This window comes from Crocodylus porosus, unplaced genomic scaffold (genome assembly GCF_001723895.1).
Source record: "Crocodylus porosus isolate Cpor-Errol unplaced genomic scaffold, CroPor_comp1, whole genome shotgun sequence".
NCBI lineage: Eukaryota > Metazoa > Chordata > Crocodylia > Crocodylidae > Crocodylus > Crocodylus porosus.
The window spans coordinates 3464161-3481897 of NW_017728916.1; the positions used below are offsets into that span (position 1 = coordinate 3464161).

The window sequence follows — 17737 nt, forward strand, 5'->3', positions numbered from 1 at the left end:
GCCTCAAATGAACCCGTGTTGGTTGCCCCTAAGCATAATTTCCCCTGCTGGCCCCTCATGGACATGCGCCAGAATAATTTTCTCAAAAAGCTTACCCAGGATCTAGGTAAGACTAACTGCCCTATAGTTTCCTGGATCCTCCCTCCCCTTTTTGAAGATGGGAAGCATGTTGGCCCTCTTCCAGTCCTCTGGCACCACACCAGAGGACCAAAAGTGCTTGTACAGCTATGCCAGGGGTCCTGCAACGACCTCAGCTAATTCCCTCAGCACTGGGGTGGAGATCGTCCGGACCAGCCGATTTGAATGCATCCAGTCCCTCCAGAAGTTTCCTGCCTAGTTCCTCACTAACCCTTGGCCTGGGTGCGCCTCCCCTGGGGCCTGAGGGGGGCCCAGCGGGGGGGTGGCTGTTCTGGCCCCTGCTCAGGAAAATGGAGGCAAAGAAATCGTTAAGTCGGTTAGCTTTGTCGTCTGGTGCGATGAACAAATTTCCTAACATGTCCTGCAGGGGCCCCACATTACCCGAACCTTCTTTTTGCCCGCTATGTGTTTAAAAAAGGACTTCTTTGTTGTCCTCGATCCGGGAAGCTAGTCCCAGTTCCATCTCCACCTTGGCCTTCCTGACTGCCCCCCTGCAGCCCCGAGCAACAGAGGACTGCCCCCCTGCATCCCCGGGCCCTGGTGATGGCTCCTCCCTTCCACTGGGCGTGCACCTCCCTTTTACCTAGGAGTTAGGCAGGATCCTTACCTGCCTCTTTGATGGACAGAGAGGGAGCGAGCTGCCGGTGGGCCAAGTGGTCCCTGAGTTGCATGGGGGTCCCCTAGCAGCACCCACCCGCTGGCACCCAACTCGGGCATTCCTGGGGGGTGCTGCAGCCACAGAGGGAAGCACTGGTCCCCCTGCAGCCATGGGGGGAAGCAGCGGTCCCCTGCACAGCTCAGGCAGGCAGGCTCTTGGGAATGAAAAAAAAGATCAGGCTTGTGGCTTTTTTTTTTCCTTCAGTGGAGCCTGCCTGCATGTACTGCCACCAGGTCCCATAGCCCCTGAGCTGCGTGGGGCCCACCAAGCCCCAAGCATGTCGGCTTCCAGTGCCCCATGCACTGTTGCACTTCGTTAGGTAGCAAACTAAAACACCTCGGAGGTGTTTTATCTTGCTATGTACCAAAGTCATTTAAAGTGGAGTATGCCACCGAGCATGCAAACAGCAACAGCATTAACATGGAATATGCCACTGAACGTGCATATAGCAACACCATTAAAACAGTGTAAAAGGGCATTTAAGCCGGTTTAAAGGTCAGTTTTGTGGTGTGTGCAAAGGTCGTGATACTCCCCTCCTAGGGCCTTGCTCCCACTTCCTCCTGCCCTGGGGCATCCTGGGGTGGCTCCCACAGTAATTCCCTGGCATGAAGGCTGTGGGACGTGCGGGTTGGCTGTGTCTGGGCGTTCCTTGGAAGAGATTTGCTCTGAGCATTGCTGAGGCTCCAGGTTGCTGGGACCCTACAGACAGAGACAGCACCAAGGATTTCTTTCTCTGTCTCTGGCAAGGGACCTTTCCTAACTTGACTAACCTGTGGTGCCAACTTTCTCCATGGTGGTTCTTTTCCTGGTGACAGGTCAGAGCGGGAGGGAAATAAGCCCAGACCATAGAGAAACTGCTCAGGAAAACATTTTATTCATGATTCAGCCAGTTACAGAAGGCTTCCCTGTCATAGCCCTGGGTGGGGAGGTGGCTTTGCCCCACTTCCTCTGTCCTCCTGTCTAGAGAGCAGGGGGTGAAGGTGCTGAGATGCTCTTTTCTTATGTGAGTCACTCCCTTGCGTGCCCCACAGGACAGTGTGGGAAGCAGCACACAGTGTTTGCAGCACCTCCACCAGCAGCTTCACCTCTGCTGGACACAACCTCGCCCATCGCTCTCAGCTGCTCCCAAAGGGGCCTGTCCAGCCCCCTCCCCATTTCTCATCTATGGTGCTGGAGCCAGTACCCGGGAGGCACTCATCTGCCTGCACTGGTGGTTGCCCCATCACCTACAAGCCAGCTGATTTTCCTGCCAGATCAGATATTGCTTTGTGCCTCCATGCCTCCCTCTAGCTGGCCCCACTAGCACATGCTGTCCCAGATTCCCAGTGAATGAAGGGCAGCCTTTGACGCAGTTTAGACTTAGTCAGGTCACTTCACATTTATTCAGTGCTAAGCAGTTTTCATCTTTTCCTCTGTTAATCTTCAGACTCTCTTCTTTGAGTCGCTTTCATCGAAGCTCTAAAGGAGTTTTCTCTGCCTCACTAGGACAGGCTCCTTTTCTCCCACCTAAGCCCCTGTGTCTTGTAGCATCAGACCCAGCATGTCCTGTGCTCGTTCCCTCACCTCCATAGCATTGCACCTCAGGCAGTGGACTGTCAGTCACTTTGCCTAAAGCACAAGGCCCCAGCCTGTTTGAAATAGCTTCCTTTAGGAGGTCCCAAGAGGCCATGCCTGTGAAAAGCTACATTTCTTTGCTGTCACTGAGGCTTCTAGGTTCCCATGCCAGAGGAGAGCCACCATGTCTCCTTCACTGCCCCTCTCACTTTTGAGGCAAGAAATACACTGTGTAGCAGCATACCAGGCTCTTCGTTAGACAAGTCCTCTGGACCCTCTGCCCTGCAGGATGGACACTGGGGCAAGAAGAAGAAGTTTTTTCTCCCTATCATCCATTAGGCATTAACCTGTGGAGCCCTCCCAGGCTTTGCTGAGAAGCCTGTGGCTCTTCTCAGAACATCTGAGGTAGGGGTCTGTCCTGAGAAGCTGGGTATGCTCAGGGAGTGGGGGTGTAAACCAAGATCAGAAACAGCCAGAGCTTAAGCCTGGTGCCAGAATGACAATGGCAGAGGCAGACCCAGGACATGTGGATATACCTCAAAAGAGAACATGAGTGAAGGAGGCCTCTGTTCTACAGTGACACTATCTAGTTATGCTGGTTTTCCTAATACCAGGCCTCTATTCCAGACTAGGAACACCCTGGCTCATCTGGGCCCACCCTTCCAATACCTTTCTGCTTCCAGTATCTCCCATTCACCCACTTTTCTCAGGTATTAGTTGTGGTGCTGGATGAGCCATTTTCCTTGTATTTGGCTACCAGGTTCAAAACAGATGGCAGGTTGGGTTTAGGTCTTTTGGCTAAAGCCCGACGCAGCCTTCCCCTGTACTTATCCCCAGTCATGAAGTACAGGATAGGGTCTATACAGCTGTTGATGCTGGCCAGGGGTCGTGTGATCTTGTAGGTGAAGTTGACAATGTTGAGGGTCTTGCAGTTGGCTTGGAAGAGTCGGGAAGTGTAGTAGAGCGTCCTTGTGATATGAAATGGAACAAAGCAAAGTGCAAAGACTGAGAGCACAATGATGATCATTTTGATGGAGCGCTTCCTGTATGAGGGCAAGGTCTTGTTCACGTAGGAGAAGTTGGTTTTACAGAGCTTCTTGGCCATCAGGCAGTAGCACACAACAATCACCAGGAAGGGAAAGCCAAAGAGGAGGACCATCACTGAGGAACTGTAGTGTACATAGTGGTCAAATTCCTCAGGCTTGGTGGTGTCATGGCAGAGGGTGCTGTTGCCCCTGGTGCTGATGGTGACAAAGACCAGGTTGGGGATGAGGCAGATGGTAACAACAAACCACACACCCACACAGACCCAGTTTGCATACTTGGTCTTCACCCACTTCAGTGAACGGATGGGGTGGCAGATCCCCACATAGCGGTGCAGGCTGATGCAGGTGAGGAAGAGGATGCTACAGTAGAGGTTAGCATAGAAGAGGAAGCGCACAATCTTGCAGAGTGCCTCCCCAAAGGGCCAGTTGTTGCGATCAGCATAGTAATAGACTAGGGTGGGGAGGGAGAGCACATAGAGGGTGTCCGAGATGGCCAGGTTGCACATGTAGATGGTGGTGGTATTCCACGGCCTCATCTTGAAGATGAACATCCACAAGGCCCAGGAGTTGAGCAGCAGTCCTACCACACACACAATCCCATATGACACGGGCAGCAGGATGAACTTAAACTCTTCATTGAAGACACATTTCTCCTCTGTGGCATTTCCTGTCATCTGAGAAGCAGGGGTTGGTGTCAACAAGGCAGCTGGATATGTCCTCACTAAGGCAGCCATTGCCTTTAAGCCAGACCTAATGACATAGTAACAAAAATGTGTGAGTTAATGGTCTCCGCTACTTGTAGGTGTTTGATCTAGAGGGGTTGAAGGATCCCAGACCTCCCCCACAGATACTTCTTTTGCTCTGATGGTTCTTTGTTTTGTGTTTCCACTATATTGGGCTTTCCACCCAGCCGAGGAATATTTCCTACTCGCCTTTTCAGAGCTTCATTAATGCCCTTTAATCAGCTGAAGGAACAGTGCTGGATGATGCAGTGTGTACAAGACCCCAGGCAGCATGCGCTGGATAGAAAAGCCTATTTTCCCCCAGCCCTCCTTGAACTTAAGTAGCTACTCGGATAAACCCTGTTCCGATAAACCACTCTGTTCCGAACAATGAGACCTTTATGAGCAGTAGCTGTTCCTAGCTAAATGCCAGCACAGTGGCTCTGAAACTTGTTTCAGTCTAATTGGCATCACCCTAACAATGCAGCAGATCCCAGAGGGGCCACTTACAAAGGAAAGAGGGCAGAGTCACTGAACAGAAAAAGTCTTGCCTGGAGAAACATTCTGGCTCGGACAAATCCTTGGGGAGCTGTTGAAGGGGCCCATTGAAGGCGCAGTGTCCATGGACATTGGGAGAGAACCCAGATTCCCGCCCCTGCGAATTATAGGCATTCATAGTTTCTGAACACTGAGCTGAGTCACACAAAGAGGAGTCGTGATGAAGGTGAATCCCAGTAAGGTCACCTGTAAGGTCACAATCAAGGTGGGATATTGCCTGGTTGCACTGTATAAGGGGAAGGGTTCAGGATTTGCACCACCTTGGTAAATGAATCTCTGGGGAAGGAAACAGTGGGGAGAGAGTGCAAGTGTACCAGGACATGGCTGCACTTGCATCTCAGAACATCTAAAGCCTAGGGTCCAGTTCTTCTCTGCAGGAGGCAAGTGTCTCCCATCCCACTGACCACCCTGTACAAGAGGTTGAGCTCACAAAGGTGGTGAATATCTCCGTTCACCTAGCCCAGGGTGACTTGTGCACACTTCCTTTGTTACCATGCATCAGTGCTGGTTCCAGGGGTGGGTGAAGCCATCTCTTTGTTAGCTGCATTAGCAATTGACCAAAGTCACATCCAGGGCAAGGGCAAAAGACGTAAGCTGATGAACTGTTTGCTGACAACAAAACAACTCAATGAATAAAAGGGATCTGTTATCATACAGCAGATATGGGTGAGCAGTGCCCACTGCTCTGTTCTATCACCAACACCAGAATATCAAGTGACCCAGTGGTAATACCCCTCATAATGGGGCATCCTGGCCAGCAGCAAAGTGTAGAACCAGGCCCTCGTGCCCTCTTATGAGGGTATCATTTCCCCATCTCCAGCCTAGGGGGGGGAAGCTGTGTAATATGGCTATAAACCAGGGGTGAACAATTATTTGGGCCCATGGACCACATAGGGAGTTTTGGTGAGCTGTCACAGGCCAGGTCAGCAACCTGTTCCCCCACACAACAGCTCACCAAAACTTCCTAAGTGGACCCCATGTGTGGATGGGATGGGGCTGCCATCTGGGAACCAACCCAAGTGGGCTAGAAGTGCCATCTGGGAGTGGGACAAGCAGGCAGGGCTGTGGCCTGGGGCAGAGCTATAATCTGCTGCCCACATGCCCCTGCAACATGCACCAGTTGTGCAGGCAGGGGTATATGAGGTGTGGATCGCAGTTGTGCCCGGGGCCCCAGGCCCTTGCTGTCACAGCCCAATGATCCCAGAGTCTCCATGGAAGCCAGCCAGGACCTGCGTGGGCAGGGTGTGAGACCAGTCAGAAGGGATGGGGTTGCGGGCAGGCAGGGAGCAGTGTTCAGGGCTGGGTCCAGAGTCTTGGGGCAGTGACAGTGCAGGGCCAGGGGCAGAGCTGCACACCCTTGCTGTAGAACCTGTGCCCGTTGCAGGGCCAGGGGGGCAGTGGATCGTGGCTGTGCCTTGGCCAAACACTGTCACCACCCCACAATCCCACCCTGTGATCCCAGCTTCACCCACCCATCCTGCTCCCAAGCACTGCTCCCTGCCTGCCCATGGCTGCATCCCATCTGCCCAGTCTAGCACCTTGCCTGCATGGGTCCTGCCTCTAGTGGTTGGTGCAGGGCAGACTTGCTGGGCTGCCCAGGTAGCAGGACCAGGTCCAGCAGTGGCAGCAGCCAGGAGGAGCCACCAACACAGCGCAACTGCTGTGCTGCCCCAGCCCTGCTACATGCCTACAGGCAGCCGTACCAGCCCCAGGCTGCCCCCTGCTTCTGGGCTGGGCAGGACAAAATCCCTTGGCAGACCAGATCTGGCCCATGGCTCAGGTTTTGCTCACCCCTGCTATAAACTGTTCTTCTTTGGACCTGTCTGATGCATCAGCAACTGATTTACTGGTTATTCCCATGCCAACCTTGGTTTGTAACTTTTGTGGGTCAAATGCTGGTTAACCAATAGACTTCTAAATAGGGAACTGTGATCGAACGGGGGTGTTTCTGATGGGGTCCCATAGGGATCTGTTTATGGATGAGTGCTTTTCAAATGCTTTCATCAATGATCTGAAGAAAATGACAGGGACAGATATGCAGGCTGAGCTGGACTGAATGCTAAGGTGAACTCATTTGAATAGCGTGTTTTAATACAGCCAAATGCAAGGTCTTTCATCTAGGAACAAAGAATGCAGGAAGGACTCATTTATATCACGAGGGACTGTGGAATGCAGTAACATGAGAAAGGGCTTTAGAGGTCAGGGTGGATGACCAACTGAACATGAGGTCTTGGTGTGATACCATAGCCGAGAGAGAGAATGTGATTCTTGTATGTATAGGCAGGAAAATTTCAAGCCGGAGTTGGGAGGTGGTCTCATCAGTACTGCGTGAAAATGTGATACCACTGCTGAAATACCAAACTATGTGAGGTCTGGAAAACACAGGTTACAGTGAAAGAAATGAGAAGCTCAATCCATTTTGTTCATCCAAGAGAAGGTTAGGTGGTGACCTGATCAAAGTCTGCAAGTACCTGAGTAAGAGAGAGATTTCTTATAGCAGAGTGGCTTTAATCTAACAGAAAAAGTCTGAATGAGATCCAAAAGGTGGCAACTGAAACCAGGCAAATGTGCATTTTAAAGACTGAGAGTAACTGACTATTGGACCTACTTAACTAGGCATGTGGGGGATTCTCTATCATATGAGATTACTAAATCAAGACTGGATCCCTTTCTAAAATACAGTCTACACCTCAGGCAGAAGATATATGCTCAATGCCTAATTCACTGTATGGGGGTTCTTAGTCTTATAATTCAGAAAACATGAGACTGTGGACAGTTCAGAGAAAGAGAAGGCATCTGGATGCAGAGATGGTATTTGGTGACAAGACGTTTCTTTCCCAGGTGCAGGGCATAGAGCTGCAGTATGCTATGCTCTATTCACCGTCTTTCCCATCTGATTTGTCTCTCTCACCACCTTGTTGCATCTTGTTTGCCATGTGTATTGTGAGCTCTTTGTTGTCTTTGTCACTTGCCTGTACAGCACCTAGCAAAATGGGGCCCTAGTTTTTCACTAGGGTCCCTGTGCTGGTAGAAATGGTAGTAAAAACACAAGCGAATGGGGAGACAGGTGAGACTGATGTATGCAGGTTTACAACAAAGGATACTGGGTTGGGTTTCCAACTGCAGGACAGTCCCACACTGCTGTTATAGTTGGGTCTCTTTGATTGCAACACTTATTTGTGTTTTAAGCTGAACTGGTGCTTGAAGTCCAGGATCAAACACTCTGCAGTTTCCTCCCACCTTGTAAAGGTGCAGATTACTTCACTGGTTTATTACAGAACTAAATTAGGTGTAATATCCCTGAAGAACAAACACCTTGAGGTTAGAGAGCACCAGGCAGGTCCTGATCAAATATTACCTCAGCCAGTTCCTCTGTAAACAGATAAAAAGAGGTCCATAGCCACCCAGAGAAGCTTCTGCAAGAAACTGCAGGGCATTCTTACAAGTGGTTACCCAGATTTTTCTGTGGGGGATGCTATAGTATCATAGTGTTGTCTTTGGTTCTGATAATCTCCTTGGGAGACCTTCAAAAGTCCAGACATTTATGAAATGGTATCAGCAATTAAGTAACTGTGAGCCAGCACTAAACTGATTGCCCAGCCTGGTACTGTATTGCTGAAAATGTCCTAATTCAGACATGTAATACTGGACCCCTGGACATTTGCTGATGGAAGGGCCTGTGATATTTTCACAAAAGCACATTACCCCATAACCTACCCAAGCTAGGTAAGCTCCCTAAAAACCTTCAGCCATTTCCTTTTGAGTACCAGTTGCTTTTTCCATTTCTCTCCTAATGTGCCATAGGGTATTGATTATGCAGCAGTAAATCAGCACTCCACAATCTCTGTGATGATCACAGTATAAATACATAAATGACAGGCACATCTGATAGGATTTTGGCCAACTGCAATCAGTAGCTAACCAATGAAGCCAACAGAACTAGTCTAACACCAGCTGCAGAGCTGACCAGGAAAACTGCTACCACAGCTACCACAAAGCAGAGCTTTGTCCATCCATTTTGTTTTGCCTGTGCAGATGACACCGGTTTCCCTTGAATATTTGGTGGCCTGGAAAAGCCCCCAGGGCTCTTCTGGAGTCAAGGAAAGTTTGATTAATTGGAAGTGGTGCACATAGCTCATCTGGCATGTGGCCTGGCTGGTGTGTCTCTGGACAGCATTAGACACCACCTTCTTTGCCAACTGAAGAATGGTGTAGATCTGCCCTGCTGCCCAGATAGAAGCTGTTCTATTGTATATACAGTTCTATACAGAAAGGATGGGAGAATAAACTCTGGTGAACAGAGTAGCAGAAACCAAGCTGTGCCTACTCAGGAGTTGTGGGATGATTCTTTCCAGTAGTAACTACAGTGGGATTCTTCCAGACGGTCTCTGGACCTACACATACAGTCAGACACATGCTGGATCCTTATTTTTTCAGCTTCAGACTGGACACTGGAGAAGTCATCCTAGAACAGTGAGCAACTAAACCTGGTTCACCAATGGAGACTCCTGATTTTCCTAAGTTTTCAGTTTGACAAAGAAAAACAAACCATCCAAATCTGAGGCCAAGGTGCCAGTGAGTTAGAAGCCACCGTTGTCAGACTCTAGTCTAGACTGCTAGTTCTCGCTGTGCTAGGGTCTCATGTGGTAGTGAAGTACTGTGACAGCTGGAAGATAGGAGCTGTGGAATGCTCACTTATCTCAGGAGATGGAATGATTAACTGAAGGCAACCTTATCTCCCCTGCAATTCATTATATGAGGACAAGATTGGCATCAGAATTAACAAAGGCAACGGGAGCTGGGTGGGACAGATCGTCAGGGCAGTTAGGGCTGCAATATGAGGAAGGGTAAGAACAGTTAATGAATCCCATAGGGATTTCCTTAACGCTGCACAAAGAACTCGTTTCAGAACTCAGATGGATGAAATTGCTCTCGCTGGGTTTAGGAATCTCTCATGTAGATCAGAACAACACAAGACTTCCAGGGAGGATACAGGTCAAACAAATCAGGAGAGGATCCAGAGGTGCAGGGCAAAATCAGTTATTTAAGAAGCAATCCATTTTGTAAAATGTTAATAATTTCTTAATATAAATTTAATGCATTTAAAAATAAACCTAATTCAAACTAAATTTGAAACTTAGGACAAGCTATAGTAAAACTTAAGCATATTGTAATCTATTATAATCATTTAAATTAAATATAAATAATGTTGATCAGTGCATGCTTTAAAGAAAGTCAAATCACGGAATCAGTAAAAGTCAAGAGGTAAGCACCTGGAAATTAAGTTTGTACTTCAGCTTTTGACTGCAGCAGCCTCTTCTGTGGGTCAGAAAATATTTTTTTCTTTCAGTTTATTGAACCACTTAAGTTCAATGACTAAGTCATTCAAAATTGAGAGACAAATAAGAAATGAAAAAGAAGGAACATTTTGTTTTCCTCTTCTAAGCTACAAATAAAAATGAGCTGTAGATGATGAGATCTACTAGTTTTAAAACCTGGTGACCAAAACTAGTTTAATTCAATAACTAAAAATAAAATGGCCTTCCAAATGAACTATTTAGTTCTTAACAGAAGATATATTTGGATAACTTATTTTACTTAGTTACATAATAGCCATTTATGTGGCCCCACAGAAGGTAGTTTTACTTAATAAAACAATACAAAATTATATTTTTTCTGAATTTTAACTGAATTCCAATTTCAATCCAAATGCAGATTGACGCAAATCACAAGTAAAAAATTGACCATTTAATATTTTTTCATCATTTTCTAACACAATAGAAAATGTAAAAAATAAAAATATACATTAAAATTAGTGTCAATGGTAAATTTAGATGCAAATCAATGTTTTTATGCAATCTTTCTTAGGAAAATAACTAAAAAGTACAAATATCAAATATGATTAAAATGGCCTATTTAAATCAAGGCTTCCTGCTTGCTGATTTCAACCACTATTAAATCCACTAATTCAAATCATGAATGCAACTGGATGTTCCCACTTTTGATTTAAGTGGGAACACGAGCAGCTCAGACTAAGACTTTTCAGAGCCACGTCACCAGGTAGAGTTTTCCTAGCAGAGGCATCTGCAGTCAAGGCCTTTGAGGAGAGGAGCATATGTCCAGGAATGGGAAGAGTCAAAGATCTGCATCATGCAACAATAAATGACCTAGATACTGCTGCTGGGACAAGGGACTTCAGGCTCAATAGACAGACTGGTGCCATCTGACAAACAGAATGAAGTGGGGCTAGGCAGAGAGGAAGCCAGGGAAGAGACACTTGGCCTCCCTGGAAGAGGGAGGGGAGTGTTTGAACGGTGCCAGAATGTTTGTTTGCTCCCAGAGGCCATTCTGCTCCTCCCATGGCAGGAGAGCGTAGCTAAAGTGACGTATCATAGGACCAGTGCCCATAGCAAACTCCCAGAGAGAGACACTCTGTCAGCCTCGTCATCTGGGAGATTCCTCTCCCAACCCACTACTGCCCTTCCTTCAGCCCTGCCCCTCCCAGCAATAGTGGCTCTGCCACTGCTCAGAGGCGGAAGCTCCATATTTGCTCTCATTGTTGACATTGGCTCTAAAGCTGGTGGGAACAGAAGATTCACCAGCCAGATGAGGAGCAGGCAGATATTATGAGTTGAGGGGCAGCATGGACCAGCCCAGCAGAAGGGTGGAGACTGTACTTCCAGCCAAGAGGGGTCTCAGACAGCCTTGCCCTTGTGCCATGAGAAATGGAGGCTCTTGGTCTAGGGTGGGGAGTAAGCCCCACTCCTCACACTCTAGCAGCCCCCTCTGATCACAGGGAGGAGTAGTAGTGCCACTTTCTGGAGGGTGATGTACCCCATCTTCCTAAGGAAAGGCTGGTGTGAGATTTATATAAGAGGTGATCTAAGGCCAACAGGACTGTGATGATCCCAAATTACATAAAGCAGCATGGGCTCCCCTCAAGAACATCCCATTGGTTCAGCCGTTCCAGCCCAGACAGGATGGTAGCAGCACTTAGACCCACTGATGAAGCAGAGAGTACTTATGCTAATTCACAGTGACCACAAGCCACAGCTGCTGCAGAGCAAGGGAGGATGGCCGATGTTAGGGAAGACACACTGGCCTTTACCCTGTCACGCAGGAAAGAAACCCCCTCTGCTAGTACATGAGGCTCCCAACTCTGCCTGTAACTCACTCATCCACTCCCAGCCCTGCTCCTATCCCACTGCACTCTAAACACATCCTGCTGACCCATCCCCTAATGTCCACTTCAGGCCTTGTTGTGGCCCACAGTCAACTCAAAATGTTCCCACTGCCCACACCAGACCTTGTCTGCTGATCTTCTCACTGCCTGCACATGCTCTTGTGAGTGGTTACTTGAACCCTGATGTGTTACTTAATGCCAGGTACCTCCTAATCTCTATATTTACCCAGGCATTTAAAAGGCATCAATAAAATGAATGAGGCAGTAAAGAACCCAGATTTTGTTTAGCAGCTCAAAGTTCCTGCGTTCTTCTCCGAATACAAGTGCCAATGGCCTAATTGTCTCTCCTCCCTGTGTGTCCCAGTGTAACATCACCCTGGAAGAACATTGCAAGGACTTTGAGCATAAAGTTGCCTTGCACAGAGGAACAGGCATTTATGAAATGCTGATGTACAGATAGACAAACAGTTGTGCAAAGGCAGGCAGGGCAATTCTGAGACCAGATTGCAACCAGGGCTCTTCTTCTCTTCTACTGTCCTCTTGGAAATTGCAAAACAAAGGAGGAAATTATGTAAAACTTCCTGTAAAAAGTTCCTTTTGACTGATCCCAGGGGGGCTTAAGCAGCCCAAAGCCTTGCAGAATGGGAGAATGATCTAATTTCTCCTTTTGTCCCTTCCCATCCCAGCAGCAGCAGCAAATACAGAAACTTCAGGAAGATGTACCAAGTATGTATTACAGCCAGTGGTGCTTCACCTCTGACGCATTGGCCAGATCCAACCCATGAGTCTCCTTACAGGTGTGGAAATTTGGCAGTGGGGTAGTGGTGGCAGGATCCGCCATGGCGGGCGTGTGGGGGGTGCAGTGGCACTGCCAAATTTCCAGACCCGTGGGTAGCCCTACAGGCTGGATGACATGCCCCTGCCCACCAGATTGTGTCTGCATGTGGGGTTGCTCTGCAACTGGGTCTGGTGCGTGGAGTCAGACCAGTGCAGACAGTCATTCTGCAGCAGGATCCAGTGCACAGGGCTGGGCCACCACATCTGGTCACACCCACGAACCAACTTTGCACACCAACCCCACACTGGCTCAGGCATATAGGCTGACTGCATGTGATCCAGCCTGCAGACCAGCCCTGAGCCACTCATCCAATCCACAGAGCCATGTAAGTTGAGCGCCACTGGGTGCAGCTGCTCCTGGGACCTTTTGCTCTGGCAAGGTGTAGTGCAGCAGGGTTCCCACCCCACCCCACCCCACGCCAGGGACAGGCAGAAACTGCACCCTTCTTTCTCCCTCATGTCAGAGGAAGAGAAGTTATATAATCTTTCACAACTAGTGGAAATCAGAGCAGCACATAAAGCAACTCTGCCATGCACTAGGAAGGTATATTGGACTGAGGAAGAGGAAGTGGCCGTGTGGATGGGAGGAAAAGTCCCTACCCAGTAGAAAATGCGGTGGTCACTTTAAGAAGAGGGAAAGAGACCCCTACACTTGGTGAGGAGGGAAAGCAATGCTGACTTGAGCAGAGAGGAGTAGCCATGTTGGGGTAAAGAAGAAGAGGTGACTAAAGCAGTGGCCACAGCCACACTGGGGTGAGAAGAAGGGGGCCCAGTTGGGACCTGAGCCCCAGGTCTACCCAGTGACACAATGTGGGGCTGGTTGTTCAGCTACTTCTGTTTCATGCCCAAAAAACTCAGACTCCTTCCTCAGAGGAGCTCAGAATCTGGCTCCCCTTGAGGGGCAGGAACAATATCCGCAGCCATAGCACACATGTGCCCAAGAAGAAGGGGGAAGCAGGGGCCCAGTGCAGATGAGTCTGAGTCTCTGAGAGGGTGTATAAGACTCTAGCAAGGAGGGGTTGATACACTGTACTTGCAGTGCAACACAGCTAGTGAGATCCAAGCCCTGCTGTGCCAGATGCGATAGGCTCAGGTACAACAGGCAGGCCCTGCCCCACACAGCTTGCCATCTAAGTGGCAGCATATATAGTGCAGCCCCAGGAGTGAGTGTGTCCCCCACCCACCAAAGCAGCTTCTTCCCTGCCCAGGTGATTCTGCTTTGCTGGCTGTAAAGGGGACCTGGCCTCTCAGTGCAGGACTTTCCCCAAGCCACCTTTCTTTGCCTGGCTGAGGTTACTTTCCCAGCAGGGGAAACATGGTAACCCAAACACAGCAGTACTGGTGAAGCCCCAATATGGTGGGGAATTGGGTTGTCTCCTGCCTCCCCTCCCATGATCCCTGCAATGCTGCTCAGTGGCCACCCCAGCCACAATGTCACAGCCCTCGTGGTGCCCCTCCGATGTGCCCCCTCACCTCTTTCCCTCGTGTCAGGGCATCAGGCCTTGTGCATCCCTGTGTTGGGTTGGACCCCAGCTGGTTCCCATCCCTGACCAGTCTGTTCCACAGTCACCATCATCACCGCGCTGCTCCCTCTCCCCAGCCACTTGCAGTTTCAGACTTGCTCTGTGCAAAGTGCCAAAGAAGGAGGGGCGGGGGCGGGGCAAGCCAGGGCCAGTGCCAGCTTCCCTTCCTCCAAGCAGCAAAGCTGCATAATATGCCTCTTGGAGAAACTGCTCCTTGGAGGGCCACAGAGCCAGCCCCTGTGGGGAGTGCAGCCTCTGACAATTCATGCTCTGGGGACCTGTCCCTCTGCCTCCAGTAGCCTCCTTCTCCCACTGTCTCTGGACAGTCTCCTTGTCCTTCCCTGGTTCCATGTCAGAGATATTCTGCCCCTCTCCTGCCCGAATCTTAGGCCCTTGAAATAGGCAACAAACTCTCAAAGCCCTCAGGGGATGCCCTTTCCCACTGTGACATTCCCACAGAAAGGTCTGCGGAGCTGCAGGACTCAGCCTGCTGCATGAAAGGCAGTGAAAGCAAGGAGTCTGCTGAGGGGAGAGGGAAATTGCTGGCACTTGCATCACGCATGGATGAACTCTCCCTTCTGCTCTTCTTGGCTTCTGTCTCCCTTTCCCAGTTCTTCTCCCAGCCCTTGGACAGTGCTCACTAGATTCCAGTTAGGGTGGCCAGGAACAAAGACTCTGACTCAGGAGGAGAGTCCCTTGCTGTGCAGCTCTTTTGGGGATACCTCTGGGAACTGGTTTTATTAGCATTTCTCTGCATTAATCAGCTTCCCTGATACCACATTGCAGGGAGACAGCAGTGTTGCATTGCACTGACCCAACCTCACAACCTTGTCCTGTCTGTGCAGCCCCAATTGCCTTGTGCTGCCTGCCCCTCTGAGGTGTCTGGCCCAGGAATCATCTCACCAGAAACCCAGGTGACTTCACTTTCTATTGTAACACCTATATATACACTGAGCTGTGTTTTGTGGGTTTTTTCCCCTCTGCGTGTGTTTTGATATGGGCAAGATGACCCCTGTTGTTCTGGCCTAGTGCTCAGCACATGGCAAGCTGGGGCCCATATCTGGGGAAAATATGGAAAGCCCTTTGGGCTCATTGGGCAGAAGAAGCAGAGGATTCTTCAGGCAGATTGGCTGGGAGAAAGACTGAAATGTGACCCTCCCACACTGGACAAGGCTTGGGTGATTTCACACCAGGTGTGTTCGAAATGTGGACAAAGCTTGGGTGATTTCACACCAGGTGTATATGAACAACTCACTAAGAGTCTGGGGGTCTTAATTCATCTGCCTGCTGAGAGCTGTGCAGCTATATTGGGAACCAGAAAACCTGCTCCCCATGGGCAAGGAAGGTCTGTCCCTCTCTTTGCTGGAGAGGCAAGCAAACACTATTTGAAGGGAGAGCCACAGATAGAGGAAGAGAAAGTCTGTTTTGGAGTTTGAGACTCCTATTTCCTCCCTCTTACTTTTCTTTTTTTCTTAAGTGGGTTAACACAATGGGGGTGTTAATTGCCCAGGAATGGGTGCTGGCAGTTACTGGCTACAGGGGCCTGGCCCCCTCTGTTTTGTAACTGTACTGTCTCAGCATGGGGTATAGCTGAGACCAGAAATCCAGGCCACAGCCAATGTCCAATGTCTGGGCCTTGTTTTCTGCTGTTTCTAAAGCTATGGTGTTTCAGCCTAGCTGCGTGGCTGAACCCCAGCTATATGGTCATGCCTCAGTGCAGTATAGGCCTGTCCAGCTTTTGCTGCCCAGCTCAGACCCAGTGAGGTAGGTCTGACCTGTCCTTCAAAGTTTTCTTTTTGAAGTTTCTGTGCAGTCCACAGGACCGCAGGAACCTTTTTAGTTGTGCCCCTTGGGAACTGTTCTCTGCGAGGGCTGCCTCTGCTCCCAGCAAGCCAAAGAATTTGTCTCTGGGAGCCACTCTAGTTAAAGTGCCTGGAGTGTCTCATGTATCAGAGTCTCCACACTGAAAAATGGTGGTGGAGACACTTTAACTAAAGCTTGTCGAATGAGCTTTAGTTAAAGCAACCCCGCCATCATTTTTCAGCGCAGAAATGCTGACACATGAGACGTGGGAGTCTGCTCTGACACACTGTAGTTACAGCATGTGCCCAAAGGAAAACAAAATCTTGCTCAATGTCCTCTATGAACCTCACTGAAACACATGGTGGGTCACATGACATGGGCCCATCTCCAGCTGTGATCTGGGCTGGAGGTGGCTGGATCACATAACACTTAAAAGACAGATTGATACCTTTGTGGAATGGGAGAAACACAAAGCAAGAGCTGTGACACTGCAATGGGCCTGTATAAAAGTCATTGTGAAATCCCCTGGGGCAGCCATATTTGGAGTGTGTGTGTGAAATGCCCACAAACACCTCTCCCCACCATGTCTGCGCTTACAACAGCAGGGAGTTCAGCAGCAGAGCAACGCAGCAGAAGTGCCACAGGTCATCTTGGAGATATGAGCTGTGGAGAGTATGGGGAATTTTTGTGTTATTTTTAAGGAACGTGTCTCTCAGTTTCTCCCACTCAATCTTCTACTATGACCTGCTAGGACAGAAAGGGATACTTCCTTCTCTGCAGCTGGGTGATGAAATATGTGTGTGTCACATAGGCACATCAGGGTTGGCATGAATGAACTCTCAAGAACCAACAAGATATGAATGGAGCTACCTCAGCAAAACGGGAAAATCAAGAACATGTGAAAACTGCATAAGTAGAACTTCAAGCAAAGACCTGAGGTTTGGGGATGTGGTAATAAGCCCTTGGCTGCCCAGTGCAGTGAGGGAAAAGGCATCCTTGATGTTCTGGACCAGGGAGGCAGGTTGTGCAACCGGGTGGGTAGCTTAGCTCTTCCATTAAACCTAAAGACTCTAAAATCCTTTGCTCCAGATGACAGCTATCCATTTTTGGCTGTCATGGCACACATCTGCTGGCTACCTAGTCACCAAAGGGAAAACTTCAATTCTGGTTCTTTTGGACTTGCTGGAAGAGCCACACAGCGAGACATGCTCCTGCTGAAGCCAGGACCCAATCTCAGTTGTGGAGCCTTGAGGCTTCCACTTGCAAAAGCTGGACACCTGCAGCCCAGCACTAAAAGGAGTATCATCCCTGACAGCCTATGTAAGCATTGGAGGCACCATATACCCCATGTATCCATTGTCTGGTAGGGAAATCTTGTACAGGCAGTCCTCTGACTTACAACACAATTGGTTCCTGAAAACCACATCTTAAGTCGAAACATTGTAACTTGGGACCAATTTTCTCATAGGAACAATGTTATAAATGGGGGATTGATTCCTGAATCAAGGCCGGATACACTATTTTCACCAAAATAACCCAGAATTTTGTACTCAATCAATTATAGATGAGTCATATAGCTACATTAATGTATTTATATTGTAAATAGCAATCATATTGATTTGGAAGGACTTCTTTGAGGTGATTTTGGTGGATTTTTAGAAGGGTTGTTGGCTGGCATCTTCTTAGGAGTCTTGGCTGCAGGTTTTCCTGGAGTC

At 49.1% G+C, this 17737-nt stretch overlaps 1 protein-coding gene across 1 annotated transcript; it reads right to left on the reverse strand.

Moving 5' to 3' along the window:
* Window positions 1-1654: 1654 nt before the first annotated feature.
* P2RY4 (pyrimidinergic receptor P2Y4) lies at window positions 1655-14350 on the reverse strand. Its single transcript, XM_019536237.1, has 2 exons — window positions 14170-14350; window positions 1655-4146 (listed from the first exon to the last, which is right to left on the reverse strand). Exon 2 carries the CDS (start codon window positions 4128-4130, stop codon window positions 3057-3059), a length of 1074 nt encoding a protein of 357 aa, XP_019391782.1. The 5' UTR covers window positions 4131-4146; window positions 14170-14350; the 3' UTR covers window positions 1655-3056.
* Between the last annotated feature and the right edge of the window lie 3387 nt (window positions 14351-17737).